Source organism: Psittacula echo (genome assembly GCF_963264785.1).
Source record: "Psittacula echo genome assembly, chromosome: 5".
Classification (NCBI taxonomy): domain Eukaryota; kingdom Metazoa; phylum Chordata; class Aves; order Psittaciformes; family Psittacidae; genus Psittacula; species Psittacula echo.
This window is the reverse complement of record NC_137739.1, coordinates 55,299,955-55,322,877: the sequence shown is the minus strand read 5'-3', so window position 1 is coordinate 55,322,877 and position 22,923 is coordinate 55,299,955. Positions and strand designations below refer to the sequence as shown.

Here is a 22,923-nt window from a genome sequence, read left to right as displayed (position 1 = left end):
ACTGGAGAATTACAACTCTCCTAAGGATGTCATCTATTCTAACCCAAGCTCAATAGTACAGCTTTAGACATATCTGTCATATCTCTTGCTTTACATTCAAGAATAAGGAGTATACTGAGGCTGAAAAAAAAAGATCATGTCTACATTTCTGGTTCTTCATCTGCATCTTCTAATGCTGAAAGAAAGCGTACATCAAGGACGGGCCCCACCCCAGTAAAAAAAAGAACTTTGTGTCTTTTGTACCCTTGTTTGTGAAGTGGTCTTCCAGACCAGGATTTATGCACTGTACCACATGGTTAATATTGGAGACAGCCCTGGTACCAGAATTGTGTTTGCTAAAAGAACAATCACTTGTTGGAGCCACTTAAAACCTGATTTTTCTCATTCTTCACTCTATGATAGTATACAGGCACATGAGTAAAGACAACAGGGAAATGCATGTGAAATGACAGAAGATTGTTGAGAGAACAAACACTTAATTCTGCTACCATAGGTCTCTTCTAACCATTCTTTTGATGGTATGGTTCTGAAGCCCTTACTTCACCTAAGTAAAATTTGTTTGGCCACTGAATTTCATTGAGTTACTGTTTACATTAGTAAATTCTACTAGGTGTGTAAGGGTTGCAGAATTACAGTCCTTTTCCACAGAGAACTCTTCTTACTGCTATTTTAGTGTCATATGGGAGAAAAATCATGAGCATATTTTAAGTTTCTGGGGTGTTTTGCAAGTATTCTGAATAATTCAACCCCTCAGGCTTTTTGTTTGCTCTCTCATTGGATTCTTCATTTGGAAAACTGTATAACATTTAAAAATATCACAGAGAAATCTTAGTAAAAGTGTAAGTTTTCCATAACTCTAAGAGCAATTTTTTGGCTGATTTGCAAAACCTAATTCATACTAACAGTTCTTGCTTCAAAAGTACAGTCACTTACATCAACAAGACTTCACATGTAAGTAAGAGAGATTTGAAGAATTAAGGACTTCCAGGATCAGTCCTTTCAATCAGATGCTTCTAGGTCTTTATTAGCTCATCCAATTGCAGAATTGGTAACATCTGTGCCTTATCGTAATTTAAGTATGACTACTTAATTGAACAATTTAGGACTAATACTTCTTTTTTGTTTGTTTGTTTTACATACATAATCTCAGTGAAGTTAAAAGTGTTTCATGTTCTGCTTATTACCTGGGCTCCTCTTAAAAATATTTTAAAGCATTTTACAAAAATAAAAAAATTACAAGAATCAAAACCAAAAAACAGTAATGATGCCACTTCAGAAAGATGATTTTTTTTTTTTTTTCCCCAAGAATGAACTATTTCATTATTATAAATAATGTAACAGCGGTACCAAAGGAAGACCCAATCTATGGAATTCTAAAATGTCAATCAAAGTGTTTCATTTTGCCTTGCTCAAGCCAAGAACTCATATGGGCAAGAAAGCTATTCTGTGTGCTGTCTCTCTGATGAATCTGTCTATTCCTTCATCCATCAGTTCATCCTGTTCCATTTTTATAGCAAGCTACCCTTTTACTCATCATCTTTATAAAGTCTGCTGACAGAAGGTTTCCATGTTACATTAATTGTTGGACTGATGACCAGGTGGATGAGCAGGCTGGTGAACAGATAGGTAAATTATTCATTCTTATTATTTTTTAATTTGAGTGGTACCTAAGTTGCTCAAAACGTCTATCTACTTTGGAATGAATGAACAAAGTGATACTGTCTGAGCTGTTACACTGCATCATGTCATTCCCTAGCACAAAGCACGAAGACTGAATTTCCTTTTACTTTTGCAAAAACATATCTCTACTCTTCGAACCTAAAAACAGGTAATTCTTTGAGAATGTCTGAACACTCAAATATTGTCTTTTTTAGACCCTACTGCATGTGTGATTGTCTTTAACAAAGCATCAATAACCACAAAAGGTAGACTTCAGTTCAAAACTTCATGTTGGCTTACAAATGAAAGTGCTTTAGCATGCTCATAAGCTCAAACTTGAAAAAGCAATGACATAAACCAGAAGATTTGGTGGAAAAACAAAAAGGAAAAAAAAACAAAACAACCAACCAACCCCATAACTGAAACAAAACACAAGAAAACAAAGGTGAGTTTCTCAAGCACATGAGCTGCATAAAATAATTAGACATGCATCTGTTTTAACAAAGCTGAGGCAATCACTGTCTTTAGTGTTAAAGGGACTTTAGCAATTAAAACTCACCAAAATTATCTTCTTTTTAGTGTTAAGCTTTATTTATTTATTTTAGTTTGATGTTGTAAATTAACAGGGCAACCCACTGAGACTCAGTAAGCATTTTCTGTATACCTTCATCCTAAAATTCACCTACAGGTTAGCTGAATTAACTATTCCATAAAACCTTGGTGGTAAAAAAAAATAATAATATTTCAGTTACACAAATATTTTTGTCTTGCTTTCAGAAATATTTTACCTATAGCTGCAAACATCGTATTTTTGCAGACCAAACCTGAAAAGTGGGCAACACTGTCAGCTCTCACAGAAGTCAATGGGAACTGAGTGTGCACAAGACTTTGCAGGATCAGACCCTTCATCTAAAAATACTTTGACTATACTTAGCCACATCCCTTTGTGATCTAAATTATCCTGGCTAAATCAATCTGTTAATTCAGCTGATGACAGAAGCTTGAAACAGAACATGAATTATATTTTTCTAATTCTACAAAACATTGGTTTTCCCTCTTGGAAAATTTGTCAACAATCATAATCAAAATCAGCACAGAAAATGCAAGATCTGAGTTCAAAGGTCACCCCTTTTATCAGCAGTACTTTCTTAAGAGGAAACAAGAGAAGACTGTTCTGCTTTTTCTAGACTTCAAGGCAAGGAGTCAGTTACAGTGATTTTTTTTTATTTTTTTTTTTAAATGCCACAGTTATCATACAGCAAGAAGATCTTTCCGGCTTAAGCACCATTGTATTCAGTTACCTTCAACAGGCTTTGCAATGGGCTCTACAGCCAAGATTTTCTTTCCCCTTCCAAATTACTGATAAAAAAATATTACTGTTCTGACACAAGTCCTATTTTAACAGGGCAGGAGTGTATGCTGAACTTTCACTCAAGCCAGCTGGACTTGTGCATGTTAACAAGTCTTTTTACTGATCTGAGGCTAATTACTCCAGGCAAACCCACAAAATTAAATAGCACTGGCTGAGATTAAGTTAGGGAATAATTTGACCCATGATTTAAGACAAATGTATCATGAGAGTTGAAACTGTACTCCAGACATAGCATAAAAGCAACAGAACAATCATCTTTCTCTGTCTCCCTCACTGTGGTTTAAATAAGAATGTTAAAAAATGTTTCCTTTACAACATTTTTTAAAATCAATTAGTTATCTTAATACAATTAGGAAATACATAGCCATAGTGGCTCATCAGACTAATGAGAAAAAAAAACCAAAACAACCTTACAGGAAGTGGTTTAACGAGTAGGTTTGAATATGTTTAAGAAAACTTTGATAATAAAGATATAAACGTAGTTTAAAAACAAATAAAAATAGGAAAATCATGCAGTGGTTAAATTGCCATAATACATGTTGTTGCTCTTCACTCTGTTTTGGTGGTTTGGTGTTGGTTTTTTTTTTGTTTTTTTTAGAAAATTTTTGCTTGTTTGTTTGTCATTACTATTATAGCAAGCTTAGAATTTTGTCCCTTTAACTGCATTTTAATAGCAATGTATTATAGCATGATTTATCAACATATGGCAGGTGGAAGCTGGCACAAATTATAAAGAAAATTAAAACAGTCATTTATGCAGCAGGCGATTATAATTTAAGAAACATTTATTTGCAGGCTTTAAAAATGAGGGTTTAGAATCAAATGGGTTTAAAATGAAAGTTTTAATGACTGTTACCTTTTTCCTGCAGCCACTCCTCTACGGGCCGGTTATATTTGAAGGGAATTTTCTGTTTTACCATTTGGAACCGTTCACTATCAGTGTTGCCTTTAAAGTTTAAAAAACAGCTTAAAAACAATCTGAAAAGTCAATGAAATAGTTAAAACATCCTAGATCTTTTGGCTTTTTTTATGACCTTATTTAGCTATAAATACATAAGTTCATGTGTGTGTACATAAGTATTTGAAAAGAGAGAGATTTATCTTTAGTAAAGTGGAGAATAGTTATACATCCAATTGCCTGAGGTTCTGGAAGGTCAAAGAAGTTAAATCCTATGAAAAAGATCTCTCAGACTGTCTTCAGAGTATTAGATTATCTAAATTGCTCAGAAGGTGTGTGCAATTCGTCTGGGATATGACACCTTGAGTGAACTCAGTGCCATATGTTAAAACATTTTGATCAGACTCTATATGTGATGACAGAAGACATGGCACAATTTGTCAGGCACACAAAAACACAATTAGTAGTAGTTTGATCAACCTTCTTGCAGTAGTAGAAGACATGTATAAGGACTAGAAACTCAGTAAACAGAAAAAAAGAAAGGAAGAAATAAGAAATCAATGCTGAAAGGATGTAATAGAAGTAGATTAAAATACCTAAGAGTAGGAAGCTAGGAAAAAAGAGAAGTAAAATTTAAAAGGAAGAAGAGTGTTAAGGACACATGAAGGCTTGTGTCCAGTTACCAAAGATTTGGGCCTGTTGCCACAATAAAAACAGATGCTTAGAAACTAACTTAAATGAAAGCCGAAATAGTTACTCAAGATGAAAATTCAGGCAAGTGCAGTTCTATTGTTTGTGTTGATGGATAACAGAATTATCCAATAAAGTGCTTTTGGAGCAAAGCTCATATAACTTGCACAGTACAGAAAAGAACAGAATTCACACAAACCCTTAGACCAGATTCCCTGGGTACTGAAAAATTTTACCGGTCAGATGGGTTGGGCTAAATTCCAGTAGAAAGGGGCAGCTCAGTTTGATGGTGTTAGTAGCAAGAGTAAAGTGCCATCATTCTGCTTTCTCATTTTGATCAGCTACAGTCACTTTCTGACTCATTCTAGTTTTTGCTTCAAGTATTTTTTTATAAAAAACTCTTCAGTCATAAGCACAAAAAGAGAGCATCTTTTACAAACTTCATTATAATATCGTAGAAAACTAGAGTAAGCCTCCAGCTTACTGAAGTTATGCTACCATAAGCAGAAGTTCAGTAGATGAGTAGCGCTCCAATATGTTTTGAATAAATGGCAGACCAAGAGTCAGCAACTGGTTTCCACAATTTGCAGTATTACTCCTAAAAATCCCACATACAAATAACCTAGCATGGCTTCATTTTTATTTGACTTTCTGAAACAGATATTGGAATCTTTTTTGCAATGTAAAGATACATCAAGGGAAAAAAAAATATTGACTAATAACTGGCAAGATGCTCTACCTAGTCTAACTGCAGACACTTGGATGCTGCAAGCATTAAGACTAGTAAACCTCATGTGTTTGATAATCCTTACTGTGGAACTGTTGCTTAGAAATGCTGCCACTCTGTATGAGGTACCTGCTGACCACAGCTATCCTCCCCACCATCACCCTGTTACTGCTGACTTTTTGGTATAAGTGGAGATGCAACTACAGTGACACACCAGGTATAATCCCACATGGATTCACATATAATAAAGCATGGACCTAATCTTAAGAGGTATTTGTAAATATCATCATCCATATCTAAGTCCGGTTGCAAGAGAAACAACAATTTGCATTTGGGTTAGTATCTCCAACTCTAATAATGAACATTTAGGAGGCTTGCTGATTATTTGGGGCAAAAGGTAAAACAGCAAAACATTGAACAGCAGCTTTAGTGGCCTGATTCCTCATCACCTTCCTGCAAAGTCATCTACTTTTTTCCTTTCATCTAACAGATCCATTATGGGAAACTGCTGTTCTCCATTGTAGGAAGATCTAATTAACCACTAGCTGACACACACCGATGTACCAGTTCCTCTGTCCCACCTCAGATGCCTGAAACGTACAATTAGTTACTCAGGTAAACTAGCAGGAAAAGATAAAATACTAGAGCCAAACATGGTCAGTCATTTATCAAATAATATTAAACAATGTACTGTAGTGGCTTGGAGACACTCACAGACATTTCGTTACCTTTAAGTACATTTTCTACTTTCATAATTCATTTCAGCACCAACAAAAACTACCAATAGTCAGTTCTGTACTTCTATGAATACAGATTCTTAAATACAAAATTTGAATCATGTTCAGTGTGGGATCTGAGAAAAAAAAAACTAATAAAGAGCATCTGAGATAATATAAACACCAAAATTAAAAAAAAAAAAAAATCACCTAAAGCTAAAGAGACAGAAATATTCATAGAACATTGATTTTTTAAATCTATTTATAAATAATAAGCTGATGACTAATATAGGCTGAGGTCATGCAGGTCAGCTGTTTTCCCAGCTTCTCAATCGGAAGGACAGGTCCCTTTCCTGTAAGATCTCACACTGGTTTAGGCCTACGGAAGGTTTACATTCACAGGAAAGGGAAGCAGACCTGCTAGTCTGAGGAGAAGAGAAACAAAAATAATAAAGTCAAGCTCACTGCAAAAATAATTTCTTAAGATCAGTTAGCATTAGACCTTTCCTCAACACACTAAATACACACTCTCCTTCACCAAATCAGATAAATCTTGTAAATGCGATCACCAAAATTGTACATCTCCTTTAGGATATTTTTGGTCTCTTGCAGTGGGCCTATTTTTCTCTGTGTAAGAAAGGAGTGTAGGTCCTGAAAGACACTCAGGAGGTGTTTCCATTGGACTTAAGGACCTAAATTTCTCTGGGAACTCCTACATTTTTCTGCAATCCAGACTGGTACACTTACAGTCTACTACTATATCTGTGTTGAACGTGATTTTAGTAGAAACTGAGGTTATTCCCCACTTTACAGAGGATGTTCTGAGTAAACACTTGCAATGAGTGCATTGAAATCTTGATGTTGATGGGCAAGAACATGTTCTGTAACACCAAGGGAATTCTATAACACACTTTACTCAGAACAAAAAAACTGCACTGGCGTCATATGATGCGTACGTAAGCAACCTTTTACTGCTGGCAATGAGATCTTTTTCAGACTAAAGAATGACCCACAGTTCATAGGAACACAAGAGTCAGCCAATGGCTGGCATAGAATGCTTCTTCATCTGTGTGGAGTTCTGACTGTAAAAAGATAAAAATTAAGTGGATTGAAATTTCTCATAAGGAGGACATCTGACAAGAACATGCCAGCAAGATAAGGTACAAAGGAAATGGGACAATAAAAGAAGACATGACAGGGAAAAATGGGTTTCTTATAACACAGTCCTAGACCTTCAAGAAATCCAGAAATGACAACTATTCCCCACCACATATTTAAAGACTATTATTTTTAATCCAGTTTAATTTAATTTTATTAGTATTGTTATTATTAGGCAGATATATTCGTCAAGATCAAAATATGTATAAAAAAATCATACCTTTAAAGGCAATGAAAAAATGAAGGACATTAGAAAATTCAAAGAAGTTTAAACTGTAACATTAGTACCTGAACTATTCATTATTGTTCTGTTTTTAAATTTTATTTCAGACATTAGTAAGAATGATTTATAAAAATGTGTGCATGAGAATGTGTTCACTGATATGCCCAGTTAGAACATTGAGTTAAATAATAAGTTTTCCATTATTAAGCACTTGGATAGTCATTAAATATCAATAAACCCATACAATTATTAAATTAATATTGACTTTGAGTTGTGCTTTAAAAAAATAAACAGCATTTGATATGAGAGTTCAAAAGAGAAATATCATGGTTTGCAATCCAAGTAACAAAAAGTTCAATATGAAGTAACCTCATCAGACCTCTGACAGCTGAGCCATGACATGATTAAGGCAGATTTTTGTCCATCTTCATATACAGAAATTTTCAGTAACAATCCCTTTGTGACCTCAGTGCAATGCCTCTCTAGAGCTGAATGGTACACATGTTCAAACAACCCCTTCACACAACTAATCTAGATTCCCCCCCCTTTTTTCTTTTTGACTTCAGCTCTGATTCAAGGCTGTAGTTCAGAAAAGAATATACAGGATAAAGACAGACATTTAAATTTATTTTAGAAAATATGCTTAATCCAATACTTCTTTCATGTTCAGAATCAGTGGGGGTCTGAAAGGTCTGCAGGATACAATGTGTTACAATAAAATTGTGCGGATAAGTTTTGCTACTTGTGATTTAGTAAATATTTTTCCTCCCATACGTTCTAGATGCTTAAATGACATGACTGCTCATTTAAAACAACCTTCCTCCTTTTTCCTGCTTCTGTATAGTAAGTTCCTGCATATCAATACGACATGATCTCCTTCACAATTTAGCTTCTCTAACAAACTGCGCCTCTGAAATGTCTATTTTTTTCTCCTTTATCATGCAAAATTCTAAAGCATAGCCAAATCCAGCTCTGTGAAGACTTGAATAAAACAAGTCTTTTATTCCATTTAGTACTCATACATACAATTAAGAGAAATCCTGCTGCATCTCCTAAGTTTTCCAACAAGAATCCAGGCTCTTACTACCTTAAGGATTTTAATGGTAACATTTCAAATCTTCTGGATCCTTGAATCTTGTTTAACTCGAATATTCAGAATATTTCAAGCACCACAGACATTCCTGAGGACTAAATATTTTGGAGATGTATCTGGAAGAAGAGCTCTACTTTTTTCATCCCTCTTTCCCCCAACAGAACCTGGCACCTCAGTCATAAACATCAGAGTCTGCTGGTTAAATATGATTGGTTGCCAGCCTTCTGGGTTTTTTTTCTGGAGCCCTCAGTATCCCTGCTCCACAGTCTGTACAGATCAAGAGATCAGAATCACTTCTAGCTTTAGCTCCTGATAATCTTTCATTAAGATTAAACTAAAATGAAAAAAAAAAATCAAAAGAATTTTCTTGTGCTATTCAAAGGAAATGCTTTTGATACAGTGCAACAGTCCAGGGGGAGACAGTTTAAATTTGCTCACTGGCGAAATAGGATTTTCTTTCCATAACTGTTCAACTGAGATGATGTTTTGGTTTTCCGCTCATGGTTCCTTTAAGTAAACAAACAACCTTTATTGCATTAAGCTTCTTTCTAAACCAAAATGGATTCTTAAGCCAAAGAAAGTAAAAGAGCAATTGAAGCTCTGAAAAATGTTGCTTCTTGGCCTGGATACCAATCATGATGATTTACTGCCTCTTTGGTGTGAAAGAGAAAAGCTGAGAGGTTCCAGCAAATTGCACTGGGCAGAAAGTAGGTACTTGCTTCCAGGTGGAATATTAATCCAACCTGATGTGTTGTCAAGTCTGTGAAGATGCTAAAAGGAAAACCATAAGAAAACATTCATCTGTCTTAAATTAATGCCAAAAGCTGTTTTATGATGAGACACTACAGCAGCATTTCCTTCATTGCTTATAAGTCTCTAAAAAGAATGAGACATTTTGTCTAATGAGCAGTTATTAAATGAAAGGTGATATGGTGGCACAATGATTTAAGAAACAATATTGATATCAGGTCTCAAGGTTTAAACTGATTCCACCTCTCTCTTACTGAAGATGGAATTTCACTAGAAGGCGTAGTAAGCAGTTAGTATCTGATAGTTCAGTTCATACAGTGGCTTTTAATGCCAACTTCCTCTGAGCTTTTATGGATGCCCATAATCTCACTGAGATTTACATACGCTCACATCAGTATCGGAGAGGTGCATGGTAGCCTGCTAGAGACTGCAAAGTTTACCTTTGAGGACTAAATCCCGTACTAACATAAACGGACTCACTGCAATTCAACCCCAAAACTCTTTTAGGGCCGATCCTGCGTACTCTAGAAAAGGAGAATTGTATACATCATGGAGAAGCTACCATTTTCCCTAATATCCAATATAGGGCACAAAAGTTTCAGAAGTGATTGGCACTCAGCCTCTTTAACCAATTCTGTTTTCAGGCAGCTGCACTGAAAATCTTACAGTATACTGAACTGTCCCATTTTCATATTTCTTTAAGTGCATATTTTGTTTTAAATACTATGCAGTACAACCATATTTTATCCCATTTTGCATTCAGCTAGGGAAGTAAGACAAGCCTACTAGTAAAGTTCATATTTAGGATTAGAAACATCATCTTCCATAAGTCAGGATGGAATAACAAGTCTGCAATCAGTTTTAGCATCCGGCCTGTGTATGTATAGTTGCTTATGTTGTTGCAGTACTGTAGGACCATATTGTGGTTTATGTCACGTAACACAGGGAATGTCTGCATTAAAATCAAAATGTGTAAAAAATCTCAACTTACAGTGGGTTTTACAAAACACCTGAAGAAAGTTCAAACCTGAAACCACAAATGTGGCTTATACAGAAATGAAACAGGATGGCCATGCAACTAAACAAAATAATTGCAAGGCAGGTGATCTGGAATCTAACTACCACAAACTGTCCCTCTACAAATTCTTGCAAAGCTTCATTTTTGCTTTGTGTAACAAGGGGTGCTATGGAAGATTAATTAAAATTTGGGGGTTAATTTCATTTAAGGGCACTGAAGAATAGTCAAATCTTGACATTGTTCGTCTTTGCTTTAGCTCTTGCATTTTTCCCTCTGCTTTCACTGTTCAATAAAGTTGTGCTTTTTACTATTGGATTCTCATTTTATTTCTTGCCCTCATTTTCCCCTTAGTCCTGGGTGCTCTCTATCTTCAATTCCCTCTGACCACGCTGTTTGCTGGGAGCCACACTTTTCCTTCTGTTCATCTCACCATGAACTGGAGTTAAAAGCTACCTTCACACTGCAACTTCCCTCAGCTCACTGCCCTCATGGCAAAAAGCAATGAGGACTTGGTAACGTAAGTACTAAAAATAGGAGAGAGAATTATCAAGCAAGACTAGAACAGCAAAAATTACTCAGGCAACTGGAGTTGTTTCTAAGGTTCTACTGCCTCAACCAAAATCCTTACACTGCTGCCACTCTCTATTTTATCTTTTTTAGCCTATAAAACATAGAGTCCTAATTCAAAGCAAAGCAGCATTCAGGCCAAAATCATTTGGGAAATTCAGAGGTAAACTAGGATATTAAAGTTTAAATGTCTGCCCAGAAGGTACAGCTAACATGTGCCACTGAGACATTAATAAGACTAAGGAAGACTCTGAGAAGTCATCTAATTCACCCCTCTGCCCCAGGACAAGATCAGTAACATTTCAACCTCCGTTATATTAATCTTTCAATCCTGTCTTAGATGACTGAGAAAATCAGTCACTTGCCCCTCATAATCTAACACAGAAGCACAACAGGAGCAAAACTAAAAGAAAACTCAGACTAGCAAAGGTGGAAGAAGGTTAATCAAAGGTTTTCAAGCTTGTAGGAGGGAACAAAAAAAAAAAGAAGTCTTTAGAAAAATTTGATTCAGGTCTAATTTTTTATGAGCAGATTATACTGAATCAGTTCAGCCATACAGAAGCTGAGGCCATGGGCATGTGATAAAAGCAGCTTGCTTTAGCTCTCTTGATTTATGTTAGAAAAGTGAACTGATGTATGGTATAAAGAAAGAAGTTACCAGTTCAACCTTTGCACTGATATGAAATTATTTGGGTGTCTACATTACCATATCTTTGAGATGTTTTGTAAGTAATGTGGAAATGGTTGTTTTTTTCACTGGCCATGTCCAAATTAAGGCCTGTATCAGGCAGCCAAGGCTAAAGTGACTATTAAAGAATAACTGAAACTACATATTGATCTTTCCATTTTAAACAAGAACAAATTTAATTTTTCAGGAAGAGACACAAAACAGTTCAGAATAAAATCCATTGCTACTGCTCCCACATCCCACTTCTTGGTTCCTTTGGGAACCTTTGGTTAGGTTCTGATTTACAAAGCCCAATGGGAACAAGGCAGCAATAACCAAATGCCAAAAGCACTTTATTTGTATTGACACTTTAAATTCTATGAACTCCTATTTATCTAGGGGTTTTGTGGATTATGCAAAGTCAGGGCACAGGAACACTGGATCTAGTTTACATGTGCTGGGTTAGGCATTGGAGCTACATCAGTGTAGCTGTTTTGCCTCCAAGACCAACATGAGACTCAAAACAGAAATACTGCCTTTGCAGGGTCTGAGGTTAGAAACCTTGTAGCCTTACACCTTGCTTCATAAAGAGTCAGCAGCTCACTATCACACCCCTGCAAACAAGAGCACTCAGGTAGACAGTAGCCTAGGTCTGGCACAGCCAGCATGGAGGCAGGGCCTGGAAGAGCACTGATTCTTGCAGAAACACTTGGGGCTCAGCGAACTGTGCTCCGCCTTCAATACCTTCTGTATGTTTACCAGACATTACATCAAAACCAAGACTCCTTGTTGGAAGGTGTTGGGAGGCACTCAGGTATCTATGTAGGAATAGGCTTGCTTGCAGCTGGATTTGCAGTCTTGCTGCTGGCAGTGGTGGAACTGGGTGGGCTGGTCCACCAGAAACCTTTCAGATGTTTATGGATCTCATTTCCCTTGTGCACATATTATCAGGAAGGTAATATGGAGAGCTGAATATACTACAAATAGAGAAAGCATGTACAGTCCTTTCCAGTGAATACAGGGCTGAGTATAGGGAGGCTGCTCAGTCAGTAACATTAATGGGAGTAATGCCTGTCAAGCATTTAGTCAAATGTCACCAGTGAGATTGGAAAGCCGACCAGTCAGAAATGACAGAAATGCAAAAACCCTAAGGAAAGGGGCAAGCTCTCTAGGGTGAGTGTCAGGAAATAACTAAAAGCAAGTAACAAACTGATGAAAGTTTATTAAGAAGCACTTCCTATCAAGATTATATATGAGACAGTGCTACAGTCTCCTCAGGAAAATTCTGGAACTATTTAAAATTTTACTTGATAAAGTGGTGGGGGACATCAGCTGGTTATGGACTGGAATAAATGAGACTGATCAGGCCCTTCCCATCTCTAATTGCTACAAATCAGTGATCTTTGCCTCCTCTTCAAATCATTTCTATTCGCATCAGTTTAGAAAAAGAGAATTCCAGGACGCTGTAGTGACCCAGTAAGCCTTCTCAAAGACACAGCAAAGCCATGAACTAAAGGCACAGAAGACATCCATACAGTGAAAAAAACATTACTAACACTGCGTGAGAAGGTAGACTCATAAGAAAAGGAACTTGTAGTTTCTGTAGTTATATTTTTCCTACTCCAACATTTTAAATAAATTTATTTCTTGGAAATGACCTGAGTTTTGGAAAATGCTATGGAAATGCTAAATAGTGAAGTGGTAAAATATCACTCAGTCTGCACGTGGCAGACTGTTACTCAGAGTGAATCTCACTGATAGTGAATTTCTGGAGCTTAGGAAAAAAATACAAAACAATTTACAAGTCCAGCCCTGGAGTTTTCAGTCTCCATGGTGCTCTGGGTACTCAGTAAACAGCAAAGATGCAAGTTCACTGACCCAGAAATGTTTTCCTATTCAGTGAATTGTATAATATTTTCTATTTAAATTTAAATATTTTCTATTTTACATTATCTTCAGATAACGTAAAATGGGCTTTACTGCCACTTTATTGATTCAGAAACTGAGCCAGAGAGTGGTAAAAACATTGCTCAAGACCACAGGGAATAGCATATATAAAGCCAGGGCTGGGAATGAGGATCTTCTGGCTCTCAGTTCCATGACTGGCCGCTTTAATTTCTGACTTTCCTTTCACACAATTGCTCTGTTTCAGTCCACAGCATTGGATTTCAGTGATTGTGCTTTCCAGTGCCTTTTAGTGAGCGGGGCCAAGGCTGATGTGGACACAGGAGCCCCTTCTGTCACTGCATGTCAGCTGCGTCAACCTTGGATTACAGCTGGCACTGTTCTTTCTGCAGGCAATGAGATCAGAAAAGCAAAAAGTTATTGTTCAAGCATTTGATTCCTCAGGCCAGATGTTTGTTAGGTCACTCTTACTGTTTGTGTGTGTGTGGAGATCAGGGGTTTGGGATAAGGAGAGGGAGAGTGCGGGATGGACAAAGGGAGAGCCAGAAAGGGAGAGAAGAAAGAGAAAATAACAGTTCCATTTGACTGGGAAAACTGAAACAGAACAAATCCAGGCGAGAAATGTAACTATATTAATGTTCAGGAATTCACTGCACTGTGCTGTTTAGCAGGATTTTTACTTTTCAGAAATCTTACGTAGCCTGATTCTCCATCTGAGAAATATTTTCCTATCTTTCTCTGCATTATATTATATAGCTACATTTTATGTATCATCAGATGACTGAACCAATAGTAATTCATCTTACTCCAGCAAAGGAGAAATTTATCAGAAATTTTTGGTGATACTGCCTATACTTGGTACCTGGACATCCATGCAATCATGGACCAGTGGACGAAAACAGATGAGAACAGCTCATAATATTTCAGCATCCAGGCAGTTAGGGTAAGCATGCTTATGTGAGCAGATGTATACTTTAGCCTAGAAAATGTTAGCAAGACTAAGCTATCAGGATATACTTACATCTCTTAGTATGTAATTATTATTCATGGAAAATGGCATGGTTATGATTTTATCAAGAAGCATGCTGGAAGTCAAAGAGACAAAAGATAAAACCCATGGCTTCGATCCTATGTGCATGCAATACACCTGTTTTGCACTGAAGTATCTCTAGGACAGGGACTCAAAGGCCTGTAGTGAGCATAAGAATGCAATCCCAATATTTAGGGAAACTCCTCAGGACAGGGTTCTCATAAACAAGAAGGCTGAGAATAACCCTTCTTGTTAGAATAATAAGGGTAGAAAGGTGATCAGTGCCATATGGATACTATGTCTTGGCATACTTTAAATCATCATTCTGACATGCAGCATTGTCAGGATTGGGGAACTGTAAAACTCATCTCTTCATAAGTTATACTGCATGACATAATACTGCTGTCAAAAGTTAATATAACTTTTCATAAGCATTCATTCTGTGTTGCAAGAATTCCTCTTACAAAGAATCCTAGTCCATAGGACAAAGATAAGAGGAAAGTACTGATACTGAGAATCAAGATCATCAACGAGAAAAAGTCAGAGAAATGGAAAAAAAAATGGAGATGCCACTAAACTACCTATGTTTTGTTTTGTTTTGGTTTAAATTTGGCTGAGCAATGTGCTAACAATACAGCAGAGTAATTTCTATCAAATTCCAGACAGAGAGGAACTGGGAGTATTTCCATATGGTCATGTCTCCCTGAATAAATGAAAGAAAGCATTTGCTTTCCAACAGAGTAATACAAATGTAATTACTGTAGATATGATAAAAATATGTAAAGCTTATACGACCTCATATTTCAGATCACAAACTAAGTATAACAGTAGGATGATAAGGACGTCTTTTGTGGCACATTTTTGTTATTGCCATAGTGGGTTACTGTAATTCTCCAAAGCATAAGACACTTGGCTGTTCTCCAGCTCAAGAAGCCTATTAGATGAAAAACAGACTCTGGGAGGATAGAATAGAAACCATCTGAATTGCAGGACCATCAGACAGAAGTGTCATCTTGACCATTAAAGAAAATTTTCTTCTGATGTATTTGGTATTTGCCTGTAGATTTGACATATTGAACATCTAGTCTGATTCAGAAAGATGTAAGAACAATGGAGAGGTGCCATGCTTGACTTCGTGCTCACCAACAGGGAAGGGCTGGTTGGAAATGTGACGCTCCAGGGCAGCCTTGGTTGCAGTGACCATGAGATGGTCGAATTCGAGATCCTCAGGACAGTGAGAAGAGTGTGCAGCAAGCTCATTGCCCTGGACTTCAAGAGAGCAGACTTTGGCCTCTTCAGGAACCTGCTTAGTAAGGTTCCATGGGACACAGCCCTAGAGGGCAGGGGGGCTCAAGACTGCTGGTTGTTATTCAAGGATCACCTGCTCCAAGCTCAGGAGTGTTGCATCCCAACTAGAAGGAAGTGCAGCAGGAGGGCCAGGAGACCTCCTTGGATGGATAAGGAGCTGCTCAAGGAAAATTCAAGGAAAAAAGAGGCTTATAAAAGGTGGAAGCAAGGACAGGCGGCCTGGGAAGAATACAGGGATGCTGTCCGGGAAGCTAGGGACCAGGTGAGGCAGGCTAAGGCCCAGTTAGAATTGAACTTGGCTAGGGATGTGAAGGATAACAGGAAGGGATTCTATAGGTATGTAGCGAGTAAAAGACAGACTAGGGACAACGTAGGCCCCCTTCAGAAGATATCGGGAGAACTGGCTACCCTGGATTTGGAGAAGGCTGAGGTTCTTAATGACTTCTTTGCCTCAGTCTACACTGGCAAAGTCTCTGACCGCACCACCCAAGTCTTGGAAGGCAAACGCGGGGACTGTGAGAATGAAGACCCTAGGCCCACTGTAGGAGAGGATCTGGTTCGAGACCATCTTAAAAACCTAAACGTACACAAGTCCATGGGACCTGACGAAATCCATCTGCGGGTCCTGAAGGAGCTGGCGAATGAAGTTGCTAAGCCACTGGCCATCATATTTGAAAAATCATGGCAGTCAGGTGAAGTTCCCAACGACTGGAAAAAGGGAAATAAAACCCCCATCTTTAAGAAGGGGAAAATGGATGACCCAGGGAATTACAGACCAGTCAGTCTCACCTCTGTGCCTGGCAAAATCTTGGAGCAGATTCTCCTGGAAGGCATGCTAAGGCACATGAAAAACAAGGAGGTGCTTGGTGACAGCCAGCATGGCTTCACTAAGGGGAAATCCTGCCTGACCAATTTGGTGGCCTTCTATGATGGAGCTATGGAACTGATGGACAGGGGTAGAGCAGTTGACGTCATCTACCTGGACTTGTGCAAGGTGTTCGACACTGTCCCACACAACATCCTTGTTTCTAAATTGGAGAGACATCAATTTGATGGGTGGACCACTCGGTGGATAAAGAACTGGCTGGATGGCCGCACGCAATGAGTTGTGGTCACTGGCTCGATGTCCGGCTGGAGACCGGTAACGAGTGGTGTCCCTCAGGGATCGGTGTTGGGACTGGTCTTGTTCAACATCTTTGTCGGTGACATAGACAGTGGGATTGAGTGCGCCCTCAGCAAGGTTGCCGATGACGCCAAGCTGTGTGGTTCCGTTGATACGCTGGAGGGAAGGGATGCCATCCACAGGGACCTTGACACGCTTGTGAGGTGGGCTGATGCCAACCTTATGAAGTTTAACCATGCCAAGTGCAAGGTCCTACACCTGGGTTGGAGCAATCCCAGGCACAGCTACAGGTTGGGCAGAGAAGAGATTCAGAGCAGCCCTGCAGAGAAGGACTTGGGGGTGTTGGTCGATGAAAAAATGAACATGAGCCGTCAGTGTGTGCTCGCAGCCCAGAAAGCCAACTGTATCCTGGGCTGCATCAAAAGGAGCGTGACCAGCAGGTCGAAAGAGGTGATCCTGCCCCTCTACTCTGCTCTCGTGAGACCTCACTTGGAGTATTGTGTGCCATTGGGTCTGTTCAGCCTGGAGAAGAGAAGGCTGAGTGGAGACCTCATAGCAGCCTTCCAGTATCTGAAGGGGGCCTACCAGGATGCTGGGGATGGATTATTCATTAGGGACTGTAGTGACAGGACAAGGGGGAACGGGTTCAAACTTAAACAGGGGAAGTTTAGATTGGATGTAAGGAAGAAATTCTTTACTGAGAGGGTGGTGAGGCACTGGAATGGATTGCCCAGGGAAGCTGTGAATGCTCCATCCTTGGCGGTGTTCAAGGCCAGGTTGGATGAGGCCTTGGGTGGCATGGTTTAGTGTGGGGTGTCCCTGCCCATGGCAGGGGGGTTGGAACTAGATGATCTTAAGGTCCTTTCCAACCCTAACTATTCTATGATTCTATGATTCTATGAATGCTACAATAATTCAACTAACAGAATGCAGCAATTTAATGCGTATCTGTTATGTTGGAGAGCACTGAAAAAATCTTTTCCTCAAATTTTCAGTACTTTCTGATAGTATACTCTTTATCCTGGCTAGAAACAAGATAAAGTATTTTGGCTAAATTAAAACTAGTATTGCTTCTGTGGTATGTATTTGCATGTTAGAAACTTTTATGTGCCTGTTATGTAGCAGTAATTGAGACTGCTATGTAAGTAATAGAGACAGCTTCTTATTCCTTCTCCCCTCTTTCCCACAGCTCAAGGACTATCTGTGGGATCCTAGGTGGCAATTAGACAGTTATGGCTACTTGCATGAAGATACTATTCTCTGTGTATCTCTCCTTAGGTAAACTTCTTTCAGTCCTATTGCTGTTTAATACTTTTTGTTTGTTCTTCCTGGTTGCCTTAAATATCTTAATTAAAAACCCATGCATTTCCCTATTTCTTGCTGCCAAGCTGACAAACGTACCAGTGTTTGATAGACCACTACTCACATGGTCTTGAGGTATTTGGTGAAGGTAAGACCGCAACTCACACAGACTGTTTGAATGAAGTGTGCCATAAGAGCCTGGATTGAATTAATTTTTTGAAATGAAACTTCAAGAGGAAGGATAAGTATTGGGAGTTACAATATAGCCACTTTTTTTCTTTTTCTGTCTGTCTTTCCTCTCCTCTGTCCTCAAAGACAGATTTGGGAAGACAGACAAGCCCTACAGCACTTCCATGCAATTCTCTGAGGATAGGGAAAAAGTGGAAATGAACCACAGCATCATACGTCCTATGGGAAAGCAAAAGACTTAAGTACACAGAATTTAAACCATGAGCATAGTGGCAACATTTACATACCTTTTTATCACATCAGATCCTCATCCCACCATCCAATATGGATGCACATGCATTAAGATGGGTGTTTTAGTATAGATTCCAAAGCATGTTTGTCTGTTGGTGACTTAATATATGTAGGTTTGTATATCAGCGGATACAGAGGATGAAAACAAAGCGTTCATATCATGTAGCCATATTTATCTGTTTTCCAACCTTATAAATATATTATAGATGTTATGGCCCTGCAGTGACAAGCTACAATCAACTCTTGATTTCATCAACTTGTCATGCTTAAATCATCCCTCTTTGCAGATTTTTCAGCATATGTCACAGTACTTCCTTCAAAATGTGCTTCTCTGATGCTGTTTTATTAACCCTGTCTTTTTATATGTTTTAGGCTCATTATGAAATGCAGTAAATCTGTCAAAGACACTTTACACACCATCTCCAATTCATGGTGATAGGAAACATCTGAGAGCTCATTTAAGTCCCACAAAATTAGTACAATATGAAAAATCAAAACCCAGAAACAAAGGAATGACAAGAACCCTGGGGATCACATTCAGCCCACAGGGCTAATCAAAATTTAGTGTTCTTGTTCCTAACTCATTACCCACTCACAAAGGCATTTGGATAGAAAAATATTAAGACCACAGTGGGATTTGACAGTAGATCAAAGAAATCCTTTTAGTTTTCACATCAACAGGGATTATTAATGGATTAATAATACCTAAATTATTAATTTAGGTAGTCAAGCACAAGATCCACACGCTTTTTCATGGAGGCAACTGGATTCAGCCAATCTTCTTACTATTACCTTGGTATCAGAAGTGAGGAGGAGATAGTAATAGCCTCGAGTCCGAAGGAGGTAAGGGATTGCTAAAGGGGCACAAGAAGGTAGAAACCAGATTTGGGTGGTAGGGGTGGGGTGGGTGGAAAGAAAAGGGAATGAGGAGATGCCAAAACCACTCTCCAAGAGACAGAGGGAATTTTGGGCTGGAGAAGCCAGGCTTTGCAAAGCACAGAGGAACAGTTATTTCCTCTAAAGAGACTCAGATACCAAACATTTGGAAATCACTGAAACGAATGCTGAACCACTGAAGTGATGAGCAGGGGTAAGTACAAACTTAGAAAGTAAGAACTTGTTGCAATGACTCAGACATCCCAGTTAGTTCTGCTTCTGAGTTTTCCCTGCTAATGTCCCAATCAGCATTTGACTCTGTATTACAAAGGTCATGAGAACTCATAATCACTATATTGCATATTATTTACAATATCAGAGCTCATGTCAGCTGAAGAAAGGATATGTAGTCTTCTCTTAAATCCTCCAGTGATGCTATTAGGTCATCCAAACTTATTTTCTCCTTGGCTAATGCAGTATAAATTAAATAAAGCAAAGTTGGAGAGGTAATATCCCATTAGACCATTTGAAAACTGTTAAAAAATACTGACAAGCTTTCAGAAACACAAAACCCTAAAAAAAATACAGAGGGAGAAAATTAAAATGTCACTGTTAAAAAAAATAATCAATTTATGTATCAAGAAATTAGGCTGCTTTCTTCAACTTTATTGGAATGACTCATAAATACTATCTCTCTTCAGTAATCCTGTCTTGGTTATAATTAAAGATTACTACATGTAAAACAGTATTCCTCTGCAATTAAGGCACTCTATTTCCTAGAAGATTAGTGTTAACTCTGTTTCACAAACAGAAGGGTTAAATTACCCTTATTCATACGGTCAGCAGGTAGGAAAACACAGAGCACAGAAAAGCTGTCTCAGTCCTCTCCTTTACACTTGGGAAATCTACTGTTGCCCCATATTCAGCATAAAGCCAGCAAGATGAACCCAAGGAGCATGCACAAAGAATCTGGATGCAACCTTGTGAGACTTTCTGTTTCAAGGACAAGATGGAGACTAATATATAAAAATCAGCAGTCATGTCTGGGAGCTGTTTCCCACAGCTCCCCTTTATGATTTACATCAAAAAAATCCCTACTAAATTTTGTCTTTAATGACTACAAGAATCTCTGCATTATCTGAGGAAATTCCTCTACATAACAAGCTCTTGTGTGTTTTGTGTAATTCCTTGACAAATAACCTTGAGCCTTGTGTATGTCCTCTTAATATCTCAGGAGAGGATCTCACTTTTACCTCTTCTCTTCCTCTCCTGCCTGCCTCCCATCACCCTCCCCCCTCCCCAATTATCTCTTGCTGTCTTCTGGGTGGTTATGTTTAATCTCAGGATTAGGCAGAAGCCTGCAGTTTGCCTTGAACAGCTTATCAGCTTCCAAAAGACCTTTACAGGGAGAGAAAGACTCCAGTTTTGATAGCAGTAATTGTATTTAGCTTGTAAGATACAAGGCTATTTATCTCATAGCTGGGAAATCACAGAGGGAGAGAAAGAAAATGTTGCTGATAAAAACTAAATAAAACCAAAAAGAATGAAGAAAAGAAATGTCCTTCCAGTAGAGGGATGTGGTGGGAAATGGACTTCATTGAACAAAAATATCATGCCACTTGTGGAAGGAGACTGAAAGTATCAAGGGAAAGGTGACGAATGGCTTGAGTAGGACAAGAAATGACCTGTTTCAAAGCAGGCTGTGAACTTCAGTTCAGTAGCCACAAATGTGTAAAATTCAGGGAATTTGATTTGTAGAGACGGGTATAACCATTTTTAGAGGTACTGACAGGTGAGACCTGCTAAATGCTGACAGGTGTGAAACCTGTTGACAACCTCTCTAGGAACCTTGTTCCAATGTTTGACAAGCCTCTCAGTAAAAAAATGCTTCCTAATGTCCACCCTGAACCTCCCTTGATGCAGCTTTGAACCACTCCCAGGTGTCCTATCACTGGATACCAAGGAGAAGAGATCACTTCCTTCCAGTTACCCTCCTCAGGAAGCTGTAGACAGTAATGAGACTGCCACTTAGCCTCCATTTCTCCAAACTAGACAACCCCAGAGTCACCAGCCACTCCCCATAGAACATACCTTTCATCCCTGTTGCCCTCTTCTGGGCACATTCAAGGACCTCCACATCCTGAAATTGTGGGGCCCTGAAGTGCACACAGTACTTGAGGCTTGGCCACACCAACACTGAATACATCAGGATAATCACCTCTTTTGACTCCTCCGTTATGTTGTGCTTGATGCATCCCAGGATATGGTTTGCCCTTTTGGCTCCCAGGGCACACTGCTGACTCCTGCTGAGCCTGCTGCTGACCAGCACACCCAGATCCCTTAATGTAGGGCTGATCTGCAGCTTCTTCAATCTCAGGTTATATGTGTTCCAAGTGTTACCCTGTCCTATCTGTAGGATCCAGCATTTCAACTTGTTCAGTTTCATGCCATTAATGATTATCCAATGCTCCAATCTATCTAGATCCCTCTGCCAGGCCTTTTATTCTTCGAGAGTCAACAGCACCTCCAATTTGGTATCATTCAATTCCTGCATCCAGATCATTGACAAATATATTGAACAGAATTGGCTCTAGAATTGAAGCCTGAGGAACAGCCAGATGTATCCCCATTCACCACAACCCTTCACCCAGTTCTTCACCCAGCACACTGTGCACCCACTCATCTCACAATTTGTCCAGAAGGATGCTGTGAGGGACAGTATCAAAAGCCTTACTAAAATCCAGAAAAACTACACCCACCGCCTTCCCTTCACATCCTAGCTGGGCAACCTTATCATAGAAGGATATCAAATTAGTTAAACAGGACTTTCCCTTTGCGAACCCATGTTGACTGTGCATGATGTTTGCACTATTCTTTAAATACCTTTCAATAACACCCGGTATAATACAATCCACAATTTTTCCAGGAATTGAGGTTAGACTAACCTAGGTCTGTATTTCCCAAGCTCTTTCCTCACACCATTTTTAAAATCAGAATAATATTGGCTACCTTCCAGTCAGCAGGGACCTCTTCAGAGTCCCAAGACCTTTGGTAGATGAGCAAGAGGGGTCCTTCCATAACATCTGCTAGCTTCTTCAGTACTCCTTTGCAAGCAAGTAGGAACTCAGCCTCACGTAACATGCCTGGTACTAACCAGGCAATTTCGGATCTTTCCACCAAGTAAATGAAAAATATATCGTAAGAAGAGAGACTTCATGCCTTTCACAGTTTAGATAGATAGGACAACCTACATCATCTGTACTTCTGGAAAATGTTTTACTTTGGGCAACAGCAGGTAAGAAATAATTACTTCGTCTCACATAGACTACTAAAGATATAGATCAGTGTAGACTTTAAACTA

The 22,923-nt window shown here is 38.7% G+C and overlaps 1 protein-coding gene across 6 annotated transcripts in view; it reads right to left on the bottom strand.

Moving 5' to 3' along the window:
* NRXN3 (neurexin 3) overlaps nt 1-22,923 on the bottom strand; it is a gene marked incomplete at both ends in the record, with an annotated part of 1,004,347 nt that overhangs the window by 116,875 nt on the left and 864,549 nt on the right. For 3 of the 6 annotated variants that reach the window (XM_080619336.1, XM_080619339.1, XM_080619340.1), the window contains one exon: nt 3,888-3,977. The exons of the other annotated variants lie outside the window; for them this stretch is intronic. In XM_080619336.1, coding sequence (XP_080475462.1) covers nt 3,888-3,977 — 90 coding nt within the window. The remainder of the gene's footprint in view (nt 1-3,887; nt 3,978-22,923) is intronic. 6 annotated transcript variants of the gene reach the window in all.